Source organism: Nannobrachium achirus, assembly GCF_963921795.1.
Source record: "Nannobrachium achirus genome assembly, chromosome: 1".
Taxonomy (NCBI): domain Eukaryota; kingdom Metazoa; phylum Chordata; class Actinopteri; order Myctophiformes; family Myctophidae; genus Nannobrachium; species Nannobrachium achirus.
In genome coordinates this window covers 20,956,317-20,975,315 of record NC_137810.1, presented here as the reverse complement: position 1 = coordinate 20,975,315, position 18,999 = coordinate 20,956,317, and the positions used below count along the sequence as shown (strand labels likewise).

Here is an 18,999-nt window from a genome sequence, read left to right as displayed (position 1 = left end):
CGTATGCACGTTTTGGATAGATCCAATGTATATCAATTCAGCCGGCTACACCAGGCTCACGGATAGCGCGAACCACGGATATGCATGCTGTAAAAATAGGATCGGTTCTATTTTTTACATATGCGTATGCGTTTTGTACACAAACTATCTGGTCTCCAGCACATATACCCCCTCCTTGGTGTAGCCAGGGGCTTTTCGCACACGCACACAGCGCACGCATACGTGCACGTTTTTTGGTGTAGCCCGGCCTTGAGCCTTTGGAAGATCTTAGTCATGTCTTTCTTCATCGAATTTAGAAACGCATGCAAGATCTGGCAGAGAGAATCTTCAAGCTTAAGTGTTATTTTATGTCTCTTTATCAGTTCTGAGTGGCTCAACAAATCTCCCAGTTGCAAACATTGACAAACATTTACAAACCAGTGCAACCACTGCAAGTTATGTGGGACTAACAAGAAACAGGCAGTGGCAGTCATAGTTTACATTAGGCATTTAATGAATATTGTTCTATGGCCAGCTGGGTCAGGTAATTACGGTAAGAGGCAGAGTAAAGTCTATAAACCCAGACATAGGTGAGAGGTCAGGGAGCAAATATCAGTCAATGGTGTCTCTTTAACCTCACATGTTCAATAATATTGTTGCCTTTATGAATATAATATTTACTCTGGTCTTCCTGGAATGCAAGACGGGTGAGGCCAGTTTGTGCTATTGGGACTTCCAAATGGTAACAGAAAAAGGAGTCTTTCATGCTCCAGAAGCACTTGAAATTAACTAATTTGAGCTGAATAACCCCATCAAACAACAAGCGACATCCATTATCCTGTTAATGTTATAATAATAATGGATTGCATTTTTATAGCACTTTTCTAAATAAGTTGCGAACTCAAAGCGCTTTACAATGGTCCATTCATTCATACACTGGGAATGGATTATGTATTATAATGATTCACCGTGAACATCATTTATATCTGTGTAAGATAAGCGTATTTTCATTTGTGTTCACATGAGCAATACTATGGGTGAAAAAGGCTAATTTCTGTCACCAATCCACTGTTTCCCAGCGCTGATTCGAGAAGTGGAACTCCTCAATATCACCGAAGAGGGAAGTGTGAGGGAAACTGTATTTCTACATGGCTTACTGTACATGTAGGAGCACAACAACAACCCAAGGATGCTGTGCTTAAGCAATATTACACGACAGGGTGTGCGTTATCGAGATTATTGGAACGCCTGCGTTACTGCAGGCACGAGCCAGAAGGGCGAGTGCCCGTAGGCTGCGCAGAAGTCTCCAAATCTCTCCAAGTCTACAAATTTGAAACTTGGAGATAAGAGGTTTCTGCCCGATATAGTGACGATATTTAACAAATGAAACTGAGATTACAGTTCGAAAGCATCCACACACACCTACTGCTGCTCTGTCGCAGAGCAGAAATCACTGCTGGCGGTGGTGATGAAAACCGCCCAAAGTGTCCCAGGCTCACCACAACCATCAATCGAGTTCATCCACCTCAGAGGTTGTTAGTGCACACAACGTGCACACATAGACATCAAAGGAGGCTTGAGCCCCTGCCCTTTTAACCGTCTGTAAAAAAGTGCCCTCTCCAGACCATGAATGCAGATTTTACTATGGTGAAAGAAATGCCCTTTCCATGTTATACGTGAAGGCAGCATTCAAGACAATTGTCTTGTCCAAACTCTCCTGAACTTGAATGCAGCACCTTATGTTGATAGAATTGCCCTCTCTGTGTAGAAATCCATGCTGTACACCACATTGCCTTTTTTATGGTTTAGTGTGGTATCAAGTATTGAAAATAGCAGACCTCCAAGCTCACAACAAATGTAACCTTACGGGTCCATTTGGTCACCTCTTTTTGCTTTTAGAGTTAAACTCCCAAATAAATACCTGTGGAGGCCGGCGGCTGCTTTGCAAAGGGATCGTTTTGGAAAGGGTCTCCTACAGGAATCAAAGGGGGGCGGCGGGAAGAAAAGGAGGAAGAAGGGAAGAGAGGAGGGGATAAGGAGACAGTCAGAGACTAGTGCAAGTTGAGGATACAACAGTGAAGCTTATAGAGACAGTGAGGATACAACAGTGAAGCTTATAGAGACAGTCCAGACGGGAGGGGGACAGAAAAAGATAGAACGCATTTGAAAGTAAACAAATCAAGAGAGCACTCGGTAAACACAAAATCAGCCAAGCTGGAGAGGAGAGGAGAGGAGAGGAGAGGAGAGGAGAGGAGAGGAGAGGAGAGGAGAGGAGAGGAGAGGATGGCTGAGATGTGGAAAAGGGATTGGCGGTTGTGAGGAAAAGGACAGGAGGCGGGAGAGAGAGAGAGAGAGACGGGGGAGGACATAGGAGAGGAAGAGATGGACCAGAACCTTTGAAGGGATCTGTTTTGAAGGGGTCCTCGGAGTGGAATGGGTCAGTATGCATCTCCTGAGGCTGGCTGTTGAACACAGATGGCTTCACTTTGAAGGGATCCTCCTGGAAAGAGAGAGAGGGAGAGGGAGAGAGAGAGAGAGAGAGAGAGAGAGAGAGAGAGAGAGAGAGAGAGAGAGAGAGAGAGAGAGAGAGAGAGAGAGAGAGAGACAAAGACAGAGAGAGAGAGAGAGAGAGAGAGAGAGAAAGAATGAAAACATAAATATAGATTTACTGATGTCTCAGGGCAAAAAGTCAAAGTTACTTCCACATGGTATCCATGTTATATTGTAGACAAGATAAGATGTGTGGACTGGACTCAAAACACACCTGTGCACACACATGCACACTCCCACGGATGTACTTTACGTCTAAGTGCATCAGGCCTGTATAATCAAATAGACTCCATTTATCTAAACACCCATCCACTCAGGCACAAGTGCTTCCACAAGAATGTCTACAAAAATACGTGCCATTTATTCGACCAAAACATCACCAGCGTTGCCAGGTGCAACATGCGCGCGAGCGCTTGCACAGCACACCTGCCTTCTTCTTAACCCTTACCAAGCAGGCAGGGGATTTTCATTCTATTGCTATATCCAGGGGTGTCGCACCAAATTCTGGGCCCTGGGTACAAGGATTCACTCACATTTTGTGCTTTAACTATTGAAAAATTGCAGATGTACAAGCTCACAGCGCGGCACTGAGTGCTGCGCTGCGAGCTTGTAGATCTGCTATTTTTGAAAAGTCTTGAAAATTTGTGCAAGTCTCTGAATATTTCAAATCCTTCTAAGGTTTTTTGAAAAACCTATGTTTCTATGTCAGTGGTGCTCAAACCTTTTCATGTGAAGGACCCCCCATCTAATATACTCAAAGATTTGCCCACATTTTCACGACTTTTCAAAAATAGCAGTTCTACAAGCTCGCAGAGCACTGTGAGCTTGTACAGTAGATCTGCTATTTTTCAATAGTTAAAGCACAAAATAATGAAGGCCCCCCCACCTTGGGCCCTAGTAACTCAGTCCCACTTCCCCCCCCCCCCTTGTGACGCCCCTGACTATATCTTTCCTGTAAGTGCACCAGTACTGTCGGCTGGTCTGGGTCCCAGCTTTGGAAAGGAAGCTCACGTCTGCCTAGTCACATTCTGTGTGTGTGTGTGTGTGTGTGTGTGTGTGTGTGTGTGTGTGTGTGTGTGTGTGTGTGTGTGTGTGTGTGCATGCGTGCATGTACGCATGCGTGTGTGTTTTGGAATTCCTCCGCATGCCAACCTGAATCTGAAATAGGCTAAATCCTAAAGCTCAAATTTGTTATGGTTCACATAAACTGTTCCAATCCGGCCCCTGTTTGCTCTGGACACGTGTCACACAATCACATGTACATATACCGGTACTACAGTAGGGCTGTTGAAATTAGCCAAAAATGAAGTTTTAATATTCCTTTTAAATTAGAACATATTGAATTTCCAATATATGTATTTTTTATATAAAAACACTGTATGCCGTAAAACTTTATTGAAAGACCGCAGCCATCTCTCTCTACCCTCCCTCTCCCTCTCCCTCTCCCCCCTCTCTCTCTCTCTATGCGCCGGCTGCGCTTGGTGCTGAGAAACGCGGTGGCGCACTTTTGTAGTTGTGTGTTGGATCATTCCTATGTGAAACCCGCCACAAAGCGGACATTATCACCTCAACTGGGATTTAATTTGCAGGCGCACACACATGTGCATGAAGAAACATTCAACTGAGCTACTGTATTATGAGCAGGAAGAATAGGTTTGTACATGTTTCTGAAGGGGGAGGCTCTCTAAAGTGCTGCAGTTAATTACGCTTCAAGGGATAATCCACCCATAAACTAAACTCACATATATTATTCCTTCCATTTATTGTCCTTTTGACAGTTCTTTCAATATTTGTAGAAAACATCTAGAGGTGAAACATGGCTGTTGTTACTCCACTACATCTCAGAGTAAAATATTGTAATTTTATTCCACTACAATTATTTAAACACTTTATTTACAAGTTACTTTGTAGATTTTGATTATTAAAAAACATATATTCCCCAGGATTTTTATACATTTGAAAAGAACTATTCTGCACAATGAGTATTATTGTACTTCAAGTACATTTTGATACCAATACATTTGTACTTTACTTTGAATTCTGGACTTTTACTTTTAACAGAGTATATCTACATTGCAATATTGATGCTTTTTTATTTTTTTACTTTTACCACCACAGCAGAAAAACATGCAAGACCATAGCATCATGGATGTAATTGTACGGTGGAATGCTAAACAAAGATTAATCAGTCTGCCAGGTGTCTGAAGGATTAAGCTGAGGCGATGACATTATTATGAAACTAATAGGAGCAGCAGTAAACCATAGGATTACAGCAGTGCAAGGGGAGGTCTTCAGGGTATACAGTAATGACAGAGTGTGAGGGAGGGAAATAATAGCTAGGGGTCTCTGAGATGTATAGAATGACACAAACGATAACAGAGGATTTGGCATGCCACGTTACGTGCACTGCTGGTAAGCTCTTTTTGAGCTGGAAATAAGGCAATTCAATGAGGAGGATGGGGGTGGGAGAGGAGAGGAGAGGAGAGGATTTAAAAGAGAAGAGATAGAGATAGGTATGGATATGTCACAATTTGTTTGAGATTCAGTTAGATTGAGAACAGGAGCGCTCGTTTTTGGGCACAAGGTGGAGCAGGCGGTGCCTCCTTTGGGGAACTAGGAATAACTAGACCTTACCCGTTCGAATATATGTGCTGCAAAATATGTGCAGAGTGTGGGTTATGGGGAAAGTAACTGTAACTGCATGGTGCGTGCGTGAGAATATGTGGGAGCATCATAATGTAAGGAGCAGCCCATGGAGGAGTGTATATTTATGATGGATACAAATAATTTAACCGCAAAATTAGGTGAATAGAAGTATGAGGATGTATTCTCTCCACATACTTTTTCTATACCCGTTGGAAGATGAGACACACATGACCCGTTGCAACCCATGCAGAGAGAGAGAGAGAGAGAGAGAGAGAGAGAGAGAGAGAGAGAGAGAGAGAGAGAGAGACAGAGACATTCCTAACTGTGAGAGAGGTGTGTGTGGGCCCGGGGCTACAGATCCCATGGCCTGGAGGAACGGACCGTAACCCTGACAACAGGCTGTAAAGCTGTAGAGTGAAGAAACGCTAATAAATAGCTAGAATTTGGGGAAAATGAAATTGGGGCTCCGTCACCGTGTGTATAATGCTAATGGCCAATGCCTTGTTAAATTTGAGATCAGTCGCTGAAGCGAGTGAATAGATAATGCATTGTGTGACTGACCTCCTACTGACTGACCTCTCTCTCTAATTATAGTATGGATTTGACTGAAGTTAGGGTTAGGTTTAGGCATAGTTTTACTGAGGTTAGGGTTAGGATTAGGGTTAGGTTTAGGATTTTTTTTTTTACTGAGGTTAGGGTTAGGGTTAGGTTTAGGCATAGTAGCATTCACCAGGTTAGCATTCACCAGCGTGGGACTAATGGGAACAATGGAGGAACAATGAGACGTGGGACCAATGCAGTCAAATGCTCTACCACTGAGACATGAGCTTCTCCCACTTCCAGGTGAACTAAAACAAGCGCTCCTTTCCCAATCTAACTGGTTTTTCAAACTAACTGTAACAGATATACCAATACAAATTCTGAATACTGCACCCGTATCAGGATAATAAAGGCCAACTGCAAAATGTCCAAAGATTTAGCTGAAAGTAGCTGATCGACGGGGGTACCCTCTGGCCTAGCGGTACCACATGAGCAGGCTCTGATGCTTGACAGCGTGTCGCGGGTTCGAATACCGATCCCGACGAACTTTGCTGCATGACTCTCTCTCTGTTTCCTGTCAACCTACTGTACAGTACTATCAATAAAGGCAGAAAAGCCCCCCAAAATATAGTAGCAGATCGACAAGCTCACAACGCGTCGCAGCGAGACACGTTGTGAGCTTGTCGACTTTCAGCGAAAGCTTTCCTCCAAAAAAACTTAAAATACACTAGCAGGTTCAGGTTCAGGTTTATTGTCACACATATCCATACAAGTACAGATACAATGAAATGCTTGTGCCAGGAGCACTCTCAGCCTTATTACACAAAGACATGGTCACAGTGACCGACAAGAGTGTGGACCCACATACCATGCAGGCCACACAAGACAAGTCCCAACAACAACAATACCATACAGTGAAACAGTGTACAGTTTAAAAATGCGTACAGTGCCCAATGTATAGAACCCTGAGGGACTCCACTCAAACAATGGGGTTAAAACACTAAAGAGGGAGCTAAGTGGAGTGCAAATTCCCACCAGGAGTCACGCCCCGACCTCCCTCCACCATGGCTGTGTGTGTATACACATAAAAGACACTAAAGCCTGTGCATTATAACCTCAGTAAGTCTACGAAGCAAAAGGAGGGTGTCCCTCGGCGAGAACACAATATCTGTGTCCCGGCCTTGTGGCCTGACTATTAATCCATAGAGTTGGCACATTATGTTGAAAGGACATGTTTAAACACTTTATAACATTCTTCTGTTGTCCCCTTTGGATTGTACTGGACAGCTCCCCAAAGCAGTGCTTCAGGTATGTGAATAAAGACATTTAGATAAGTGACAATATCTTTTGTGGGAAAATATGTAAAAAAAAAAAACATCATGCTTATCCTTTAAGAAAGGGAAAGCACAAAGTGCTCTAGGGCAAGTGAGTGCAGCTGTGAGCTGAGCCAACATACACAGGTTAACTTAATACCCATGAGCTTTGCAGTGAATTCTCTTGGGACTTACAGTATGAAGAGCTACGGCTGACAGTGAGGCAGATTTTGCATGACGATAGGAGGGTCTAAAAACCTGACGATCAAACAGTTAAGGGCAAAAAACAAGCCCATGAGTCTAAAAGCCCCACTATGAGCCACTCACAGCTGTACTACTCTTTACACCCTGGATATTCTGGCCATAGGGTGGCACTAGAGGAATGTCAGCCCGTCAGTCCCTCCGTCACGTCACACGTCACACGTCACACTTTTCCCCTATTCATATCTCCGCCACCGTTGCCCCGATCCATGCCAAACTTTGCACACACACTCCTTGGCTGCCAAACCACAACCCCCTCCTCATTCCTCACATGGCCCTCTTCTAGCACCACCATGAGGCTGATTCTTGCAAGACACATTTTTGGACACTGCTCCTACAGATTTTTGCCTAAAATCACGCAAACCGGTACACAGTATCTCTACAGTCATGTCATCAAAATGCATCTGTCCCATATAGCGCCACCATCTGGCCGATTTTTGAAAAACACATTTTTGGACACTGCTCCTACAGATTTTGCCCTAAAATCACGCAAAGCAGTACACAGTATCTCTACAGTCATGTCATCAACATGGATCTGTCCCTTTTTCCATATTCCCTCCAGATTGGCTACCATTCCCTTCCAAAGTTTGTGTATGCAACCTGACGGTCGCTTATCTCCCTGGTGGGTCACCAAAATAACAAGGGGTTATCCCTCAATATGCCTGCTAGATTGTCAGATATCTTGAGTGAAAGGCTGTCATTTTGTTGAAAGGAAAGGTCATCCTCGAGTGTCATGGTAATACATTAGATTTTAATGAGTGAGTGTAATTGGATCTTGTGTGAAATTATAAATGTTGACCTAACGGTGGCACTAAATTAAAGGCCATGAGGTCATCATAACAATCAGTAGGGCCTGTGATTTGGGTATAGCAGGCAAGCAGCTATTCAAAAGTTATCATTGACCTTTTTACATTATATCTCAATAAAAACACAATCAATTTTAGTGTGCTTGTAGATCGGCTGCTTTCACTAGTTTAAATCATTTTTAAAATGAAAAATGCAAAACAAACGGTTTTGGACATACAAGGTTTCCACCCGGCAACGACGATGTACTATATCAAATCTATACAGTAAACCCTCCGTTTCCTTCAATTTCTCAACATTGTTGAGAAATGAAACATACATGCACTGAAACACAAAACACACACACACACACACACGCACACGCACGCACGCACGCACGCACGCACGCACGCACACACACACACACACACACACACACACACACACACACACACACACACACACACACACACACACACACACACACACACGCGCGCGCACACACACACGCATACACACACACGCGTGTGGTCTTACCATGGGAGGGAATCCTCCATTCTCTTTGTCACAGAAGCCCTCGCTCATGTCTGCCAGGTTGGTCATGCTTCCTCCATGGGTTCCGTTCAGAGTGCTGTTGTACTGCTCCATGCTCTTAGACACTTCCTGCTGGCTGTCCTGGATCTGAGACAGCTTACTGCGAGCCTACAAGGTACACGCACGCACGCACGCACGCACGCACGCACACACGCACACACACACGCACACAGACAGCTCAGTCACATAGTGTGCACAGTAGGGCATTAACGACTTGTGATTTTTGCAAGTCGACTCGACTCAGTAATAAGTTGAGTTGAAGTCGACTTTATCGTTTGATGACGTCATCAAATGATAGAAATGTTTAAAATAGCGATGCGAGGTGTTGTGAGCATGCCTCAATTCTTATTGCTCGTCAGGGTCCCCAGTTAAAATATGATTATTATGGGGGTCGCGGCCTGAAAAGGTTGAGAACCACTGTAATATTGGATGTTTGAATGCTGTACAGACACACACATGGAGCAAAAATAATTATAGAAAAATTACAAAGGATTTTCTTTTTCAACTTCAACTTTCGACTTTCTCTGGTGGGAGTCGACTTGTGTAATGAAGTCGACTGAGTCCTTGACATTTCAAAGTTTGAGAACTACTGATTTAGACCAAAATGCAGGTTTAAATTGAATTCTGCAATGAATCTCTATATTAACGATTAAACAGGATTTTTTTACAAGGACAAGGCTCCCTCAATTGTATCACGATACGATACCTCTGAAAAGGCATATCGTGGAGACATTGTATCGTCTCAACGATAATTATCACCATATCGCCCACCCCTAGGCCTTGGGGAGAGTATTTTGAAGAATAAAAGAAAGAGCAGGGTGATTACTACTCCATGACTTCAGTTCCTCCTCGAAGGCACAGAGAATCAACATGAACATTCCTGGAACCAATAACGGGGGAATATTATTGCAGGTGACCATGAGGAAATGATCAACTGGTGGGTCTCCTCCCCCCTCTGGGTGACCCTGTGCCTGAGGTGAATGAGGAGTGACAGACGATAAGACTCAAGTCAGACGTGTCGGTGTCTCTCCGTTAAGAGGCCGCTCCATCAGATGCAATCACGGCTCCCCAAAATAGACTGTTGCGCAATTCTGCTGCGTGTGTGAGAGTGTGTGTACTATACGTGTGAGGGTCAAATGTCCCCACAACCACGGTAGAATTAGAAATAGATATTGTGAGAACAACGTTCCTGGTCCTCACAAGGGAAATGGTTGTTTAATGGTAAAAAAATCACACCCGTGTGAACTGAGCGGTGGTCGTGGAGGCTGCGCAACAGCAAAACAAATATATAATAATAATAATAATTATAATAAAGAATATTAAAAAAATATTTAAAAAAAATATATATATATATATATATATGGGGGGGGGGGGGGTGCTTGCTTGCGTGTGAGAGAGAGAGCCATCCATCCATCCATGTCACTCAGGCCACCACTGGTATTGCAGTTGATGCTCAGGGCAGACTAGACTCAACAGCACCTCTCTGGTCACCAGGGGTACTTAGGCTACATACGGACCCACATACATAGACGGACGGATACACACACGGCCACGCTATGGAGACGGTGTGACCACCGCTCAAAAAGAAGAGAGAATGTGGAAGTTAGACTTACAATTAGTTAAAGATTCAGGTTGGGGCTAGGGTTAGATTAAGACTTTTAGAGGTGTGGTTTAGGGGTTAGGGGTTGTGCGCTGGTGTTGCACACCAAAAAGATCACTGTGAGTTTGTAGATCGGATATTTCCAGCTTTAGGCTTACGGTAGAAAATAGCGTAATTGTAAGGCGCGCTACACACAGTGAGGGGGGAGGGGAAGTTCCAATGCATTGTCAATGGAAGGTTGTTTGGTGTTTTGTCGTTGCTGTGTCTCTTGGCCAAAAGACAGCAAGAGACATGGCAACGACAAAAAACCAAACAACCTTCCATTGACAATGCATTGGACTTCCCCTCCCCCCCTCATTCTCAGACGATACGGAGAAGATGTCTCACGCATGTGTGTGAATGCGGCCTAATACAAACATGTGTGTGTGTGTGTGTGTGTGTGTGTGTGTGTGTGTGTGTGTGTGTGTGTGTGTGTATAGATGTATATGGTCACTCCTCAGGAAGCAGGTGAATATGATTTATTCTATCACGCTTCAACATAATTGCATTTGGGGAGGAGAGAGGAGGCTACGTCATGCACATGTCATACTTAATAAGCGTGTGTGTGTGTGTGGGTGTGTGTGTGTGTGTGTGTGTGTGTGTGTGTGTGTGTGTGTGTGTGTGTGTGTGTGTGTGCGCGCGTGTGCGCGTGTGTGTGTGTGCGCGTGTGTGTGTGTGTGTGTGTGAACTGTGGGAAAAGGTGGTGACAAGTGCAGCGGTGTGTGAGATAACTCTGGCCGCAAGGAGGGAAATAAAAACAGATGCTGACGCCAAACGAATGTGACCTGTAACAAACGCACACACGCAGGCACGCGCACGCACACACAGGCTGAGTTATAGTCTGTTTCTAGCTTGATATGGGATGTAAAAAGGGATGAAAATATTACTGGAGGTGGGAGAGGTAGGGATGGAGGATAGGACATATAAAACTACAGTAAAGGTATATAGAATCTCAATGATGTGTGCCAGCGCCTACACTGAGCACTCAACTACAAAATGTGGTACATGGGCTCCCTCTGCTGGTCACTTTAAGGTGACATTCATACTTGGACATTTCATTTCAGAAAGTCCCATTTGTTTGTGCTGGTGTGAAAGCTCATTATATCCAGCTAGGCACATGGAGGAGTTTCTTGCTTACAAACTTTGCTGGGCCCACTTGCATTCATGGGGCAAAACCGCTGGTTTCCAGTCATAAGTACTGTTCTTATTTTGCCAGAAATGTTACTTCTTGCGCTTGTCTCTCCCCTATCTACAGTATGGGTATAAGGATGATCTGGCCTCTCTACTGGCAGAGAACTACTTCCTTGTGAGCTCATGCATCACTGTAAACCATAACCTCATGGGGCCTAAGTACGTAAGTAAGTACAGTAACTAAGTATTTACTTTACTTAAGTACTGTAGTTAAGTACAGTTTTGAGGTATTTGTACTTTGCTTGATTAGTTCCAGTTTTCAGTACTTTTACTTCTACTCCACTACATCTCAGAGGCAAATATTGTACTTTTACTCCACTACAATTATTTTGAAAACTTTAGTTACTAGTTACTTTGCAGATATAACACAACGCTTCGCGATGCTTGTAGATATATTGTTAGTATATTTTGACTTTTACTCAAGTACATTTTGAATTCCAGACTTTTACTTGTAACAGAGTATTTCTATATTGCAGTATTGATAATTTTACTCAAGTAAAACATCTGAGTACTTTTTCCACCACTGCCTTTCACCTGGCTGTTATCTGTAGATTAAACATACACTGCACTGAGGTCATTTCGGATATTAACTTAACTTTCATGTATGTGTTTTTAGCAGTGGGAGGCAAAATATAATCTTGAGTGTTATGCATATACACATATAGACCATACCTATCAATATAAAATGATATAAGGGTTCAGCTACAGCCCTATGACTCACACATTAGACATGTTGCTTTAGCAAGGCCACGAAAATGGCCTGATTTGTCCTTCCTCTCACAGGTCAATATGAGTTTTCTCTAAAAACAGAAAAACATCTTCTTTCCTGTAAAGCTCATTAAAATCTTATCTCTTTCTCAACAGACTAAGACAAAGAGCCACTGTGTATCTATGCCTTCCTTACCTATCCTCCCTGCCACCCACACATGGGCAGCTCTGTCTCAGGGTCACATAGCGTAACATAATCATTTAAATATAATCATTTCACATCCTGGTATCCACGTGAACCTTCTCGACCGCGGAAAATCTGTCAATGCTGTCCGAGACTCCCTTCCTCTCCCAATGTTTCCCTTACCTGTGGAAGAGTATAATAAGCTGTTGCACCCTGCTTCAAATTGGCTTTGTCATTTTCATGCACTGACAGTTGGAATTAAAACCTTCTTTGTTTGATACTTTTAACTTGTTTTGAGTTCCTCTATTCTTTGAACAAAGTGTTGTCTTGTCCTTTGTGAGTTTTTCCACCACAGTGTAAAGTAACCAAGTACATTTATTCAAGTACTGCACTTAACTCATACTGTGCCAAGGCCACAAGAGGGCGCCAGAGTGCCAGAGTCTCTCTCATAGACCACCGCTGTAACATACAGGGACCCACGTAGCAGTGACGCGCGTTCACGTTGGTGCGTGTCATGAAAATTACCCGGATGAAGAGAGCTACAAGATAGCAATAGGCTATCACTCATTTTAGAAGCCCGATTTTCGGCGATTTAGCCGTAAAAAAAAACGTTTCCGCTTCCATAAGAACACAGTTCAGAGAAAATGGGCTCCAAAGATGTGAGAATGTATTGGATTCGGCGGCGCGATTCGGCGGCGTTACCCTCTCGCGGGCCGGTGTAAACAGATCGCGGTCGGCGGCCTGGATGAAAATTTTGTGCCAGGCTTCGGTGAGGCCTCCGATTATTTAATTCATTTTATTAAAAAAGCCGATATTGTTCGGGATCAGCACCCCGGAATACGTCGCGCCGCCGACAGCATAGATTGAGTAAAAATTGGGGGGCTCTAAACTTGGCATCTGGCCATTTTCAATGGAATAAATCGTCGGACCACGTAGAATGGCTCGTTGGAAAGCGTAGGACGAGCCAGGACCACCCACGTCTCTACAAGCAGCTCAGGGTAAGTAAAATAGCAAAAAATATATTGTATTGTATTGAAAAAAAGCCGAACTTGTTTGGGATCGGCACTACAATTTTGAGTATTTCCAATTTTCTCTACTTTTACTTCTACTCCACTACATCTCAGATGCAAATATTAAACTTTTACTCCCCCTACAATTAGGAAAAAGTAAGTTGGATCTTACTTTTTCCACCACTGGCTCACGACGCGTTATGAGCTTGTAGATTTTGAGCTTGTAGATTTTGGCAAATGTTCAGCCCCAGGATGATGGATTTTGATTATTGCGATAATATTATAAACCGCGATTTCTTTTGTCACAATAATGGTGATATGACATTTTCATATGGTCCCATCCCTAACGTTGAGGCCAGCTGAGTGTTGGTACCTGGTTGATCTCGTCCTGCGTGGCCTTCAGGGACTTGATGATGGTCTCCAGTTGGATCTTGCCGGCGGCCAGGCTCTGCTCCAGCTGGTTCTCCTCCTGCTGCAGGCGGCCCAGGTCAGCCTTGGCCCGGCACAGCTCCTCCTCCTGGCTCAGCAGGTCCGTCTCCTGGGAGTGGATCTGGCTCTGCAGGGACGAGATCTGGACGGACGGAGACAGGAGAAGACAGAGAAGAAGGGAGAGCGAGTCAGAGATGCATCATTTGACTCATTAAGACCCGAGGCCGATTCTATGAATGTCTTCTGGAAAAAAAACCTATGTTACTAAATATCAGTGGTTCTCAAACATTTTCATGTCAAGGACCCTCAGAATTAGAAAAAATAAACAAATTTGATCCTAATACCCCAGACACCTGTATCAGATGTAACGATGATAAAGGCACTCTGTTCCATTGTTTGTGGACATGTCCCAAAATAAAGGAGTTTTGGGAGGAGGTTAGAAAGGAGTTACAACGGATACTACTTATTAATATTGAGCTAGACCCAAAACTCTTCTTATTAGGCCTTTACCCGATTGGCCATAAGATAAAAAATTGCGAGATAAAACTTTTGGACCTTGGGTTCCTACAAGCCAAAAGGGTTATCGCCCTTTCATGGAAAAAGACAGGGAAACCTAGCATCGCTCAGTGGTTTAAGGAACTGTCTTTATGCCTTCCTTTAGAAAGAATTACTTACACTCTCAAAAACAAACAAGAGCTATTTGAGAAAATATGGGGAAGTTTTATCCAGTATGTCAAGGGAAATTACCTTTCCTATCTGATGGAGGAACCAGAAGTGGGGTGACTGTTTCTTTCTTTGTTTTGTTTTCCCTCTACGTTCATTCATTTGTCTGGCCTGCTAGATGTTGATGTGATGTACGTGCTCTTTGTGTTATGATTATTTTGTATTCTTTGGGGTTTTGTTTTTGTGGGGTTTTTTTGTTTGTTTATTTTTTGCTTTTATTGTGATGTATATATTGTTTTGAATGTAAAATAAAAATAAACATATTGTTAAAAAAAAAAAAAAAAGGACCCTCAGAATTGACCCTTTGTCAAGTCCCGCCCGTTGTCCCACCCCTCTTCACACTCATTGGTTGCTGTGTCTTGGTGGGACACTCGGTGGGACACTCCATCCACTACCATTTTAATTCAGTTGTTCGTATTGTTATTCTGTGTGTTCAACTCTAATTTCCAGGGCGGGACAAGGCAGATATAGCCTACTGGTTGGTCAGTCAGGGACCAACCAGAAGGCTAACAAAGGGTGAATTGACACCAATGACATCAACCGCATACCTCGACACCCTGACTTGTGACTTACTTCCCCTCTTTCTCCCATCCTTCCACCTGACACTCGTCTCTGATAATTATTTAATCAACACTTCATCCGACATTCGGTTACTTCTTTCTTTTCCCCGCTGGTTCGCCTTTTACATTCCCTCCTCTCATTTCATTGTTCTTTCCTTACTTAGGTTCCCTCTCTCTTTCTCCCTCACCAACATTTGAGACGCCTCTTGACATTTGATTCCCACTTTCTCCAATGTTCCACCTCTCCCATCCACCCACCATTTCTTCCTGCTTTCCTCCGTTCTTCCACCCCTCTAATAATTTAAAAATGTCACGCGTCTCCCTCGAGCAATCCCTCCACTTGCCTCCTGCTCTTCCATGTCCAAATCTCCCGCTGTCTAAATCCTTCTCATCCGTCCCTTTCTCCCTACCTCCCCAACCTCCAATGCTCTTCTCCTTATCTCCTCCCTATACCTCTGTTTCCACCTTCCTCTCTCTCTCTCTCACCATTTGAGACTCCTCCTGACACTTTATCCTGACTTCGTTCAGCATGTCCTCTAGCTTGTGTTTCTGCTGGTCCATTTCTTCCAGGCGGTCCTGGGCGTCTTGTTTCTGGGCCTCCAGTTCCTGCAGGCTGGCTGTCTCTCTGTCCAGGTCGTTCTGCATCTCCTAGCGCGCACACACGCACACACACACACACACACACACACACACACACACACACACACACACAGGAATATATCATTGTTGTCGGGTGGAAACCTTGTATGTCCAAAACCTTCCTTTTTTATTATTATTTTAAAAACGATTTAAAATACAACGCCTCGGGATGCGAGCCGTTGTAGATCTGCAATTTTCACTACTTTTGTGCTACCCTTTTGTATGATGAAATAGGGCTTTAATTTACCAAAAAACATACACAATTTGAAACTTGGAGATACAAGGTTTCTGCCTGACAGTGACGATATACACTATATATACATACACACATACAGTATATACTGGGAAATTATGAAAGAATGACATTTTCAGAGTTTTTGAATAATTATTTTTTATATATACAAATAAAAGCTGCTCTCACCTGAACCTCTACAGTCTTACTTCTGATGGCCTCTTCAGTCTCTCTGATGTCCTGCTCCAAGGTATACTTCTCCCTATAACAAACGCACATGCATGCACACACACACACACACACACACACACACACACACACGCACACACGCACACACGCACACACACACACACGCACACACACACACACGCACACACACGCATGCACGCGCACACACACGCACGCGCACACACGTGGTAACACACAAGGCCATTAACACTAACACATACACAGAGAGGTTGCACGCACATCAACACAGCCGAACAACAAATCACTGGACTGGAACTCCATCAAACCTTCGATGACAATATAATTTGTCAATATTATATTGCTGCTGTCTTTTGCAATATAATGGTATATTGCAAGTGCCTGATTGCATTCTGGCTAAGACGCATTTTGGCAGGATTAATGGCTGCTTGGCACTGACTGCCCCGGTGTTCTATAAGTGGGATCCAGGGACCCAAATGGACCCTTACAGTCCTTGAAATGAAAGAATCTGAGACCCAATGGCCTAAAGCAACTGTGTGACTGTACTGTGAACTAGTGTGAAGTGAACTGGACACATGGCTGTATGAGTGTATGTTTGACAGAGTGCCAGCCCAGACGCCTTCAGCAGCTGGTCTGGTTACCTGAGAGTATTCCACTGGGTAAATGCAAGAGTGCTGTCGCAGCATGGAGAGTAAGTGGTGAACAAACAAAAAATTGATAAAATACACACATTAAAGGAAGACTGGATGGATGGATGAATAAAGAAATAGATAGACAGATGAATGGATGTATAGATGGGGTAAAATAAAGGAAAAAGCCAAATAAAATAAAGCTGAGATCAATGTAATAACATCTGTTTTTTGTTTTGTTTTACATTTCCCATTGTAAGTGTGCATTTTATCACTTGCTTATATTCTTCTAAACCAACAATCTAAGCTCTAGACACAAGGATATCTAAGGAAGATCTAACCAAGGCTAGCCACATAGCCATACAGTACGGTAGGGTGCTGGTTAGCTTGGGGTTAGGATTGAGGGTACAGCTGAGGATAGAACTACTGCGTTGTACACTGACACTTGCTCTTGCTATGACAGGTCAGGTGGGTTTACGTAACAGCAGTAAGACCTTCTTGCTTCCACTATTAAAGAACTTAAACCCTCTATACTGTACATACTAAATGTGACCTGAATTGACTCTTGATATGCTCTTTTCTCCCTCTACACCAAATCTCCTGGCTGAAAATAGTCTGTCTACAAGCTCACAACGCATCGCGACACGTTGTGAGCTTGTAGCTTGGCTATTGTTAGCGAATGTTACCCCAAGAGGTAACAGGTTTCAAGAGAGCTAGGTTTCAAGTGGTTAAAATCAACCTCAATCGTGAAGACTGAGGTGTTATGCTATATTGTACATACAATGTACATTGATCTATGCAGCAGTCATTCTAAAACGCTCTCATGGACCCTCAGCCTACAACTTGAACCCTAGGGTCCCTATTCTAGGCATGTCATAATAGGCAAAAACATTCAGCAAAACAATATATTTGGTGCAGAGGGAAAAAGAAGGGGGCCTAGTACACCTGATGTAATCATGATCAAAACTCCTCCATGCCTCACATTATTGCAGTGCTTGTTGATTTTCTTGCCTTCTATTATTACATGGTCATGAACAGCTTTCATGGTGAGATTCTCGATGAATAATTAAAATACGTAAATCTCGAGGGCAAAGGAAAGCACACTATTGGAAGTCATTCAGAAGCCACACACAAAGAAATGAAAGAACTTTGCATGACAGCTTGGGGTTCAAACTTTTCCTTTCAATGGTCATGTGGAAGCGCAAGTTTTACCCAAGAAGCTTTGACATCCGACCATCAACAATTACGTTGTGCACGGAAGGAGACGCCCTGAATAAGAAGGATGAGACCTTGACTTTAAGATCCTTGCTGTACATGCTTCTCTTTCTCTATCTGTCTGACAGAACTAATTGAAAACATTCAGGACTACAGCTGTGAAAAATGAGTGCTGTCGTGTCACTGCGGCGGCGTCGCTACCGGGACGTCGTCAGTGTGAGCGATGGAGTCCCTTACCTCTGGAGCTGAGCAATCTCCTGGCTGATGTCCTCCAGCTCCTTGATGCCTGTAAACTCCCCTGACCCCACGGAACTGGAGCTGTCCTGTAGAGAGAGACGTAGAGAGAGAGAGAGAGAGAGAGAGAGAGAGAGAGAGAGAGACATAGAGAGAGAGAGAGAGAGAGAGAGAGAGAGAGAGAGAGAGAGAGAGAGAGAGAGAGAGAGAGAGAGAGAGAGGGGGGTGGGGGAGGAAGGAAGGAAGGAAGGAAGGAAGGAAGGACAGAAGGAAGGAAGAAGGAAGAAAGGACGGAAGGAAGGAAGGAAGGAAGGAAGGAAGGAAGGAAGGAAGGAAGGAAGGAAAGGGATAGAGAAAAAGAGAGAATAGGGAGAAAAGGGAGGTTGAGAAAGATATAAAAGGGTGAAAGAGAGAAGAAAGGACGGAGTGGAAGGGATAAAGATATAAAAGGGTGAAAAAGAAAGGAAGGAGGTAAAGGGAGAGAGAGAAAGAGATAAAAGAGAGAGGGGCAGGGAGACAAAGCAAGAGTAACAGGACGGATGGAAAGCAACAGGTAGAGGCGGGGAGAGAGAGAGAGAGAGAGCAGAGTGAATCTGATTTGATTAAGTCATTAGGAACAAGAATCACACTACCAAAGCCAAACTAAATCAAGCAAAGCTTGGCCTGATTTAGAGAGAGAGGAGGAGGAGGAGGAGGAGGAGGAGGAGGAGGAGGAGGAGGAGGAGGAGGAGGA

General features: G+C 43.7%; 1 protein-coding gene across 2 annotated transcripts in view; it reads right to left on the bottom strand.

The window, feature by feature from the left end:
• Nucleotides 1-18,999, bottom strand: part of LOC308293165 (epidermal growth factor receptor substrate 15-like 1) — a 55,833-nt gene that overhangs the window by 22,789 nt on the left and 14,045 nt on the right. Inside the window, exons 13-19 of one of the 2 annotated variants that reach the window (XM_080735599.1) lie at nucleotides 18,270-18,355; nucleotides 16,171-16,243; nucleotides 15,597-15,758; nucleotides 13,772-13,969; nucleotides 8,610-8,774; nucleotides 2,374-2,479; nucleotides 1,901-1,951 (exon numbers count right to left, since the gene is read on the bottom strand). In XM_080735599.1, the coding sequence (XP_080591725.1) occupies nucleotides 1,901-1,951; nucleotides 2,374-2,479; nucleotides 8,610-8,774; nucleotides 13,772-13,969; nucleotides 15,597-15,758; nucleotides 16,171-16,243; nucleotides 18,270-18,355 (841 nt within the window). The remainder of the gene's footprint in view (nucleotides 1-1,900; nucleotides 1,952-2,373; nucleotides 2,480-8,609; nucleotides 8,775-13,771; nucleotides 13,970-15,596; nucleotides 15,759-16,170; nucleotides 16,244-18,269; nucleotides 18,356-18,999) is intronic. The other variant, XM_080735600.1, reaches the window with a different exon arrangement.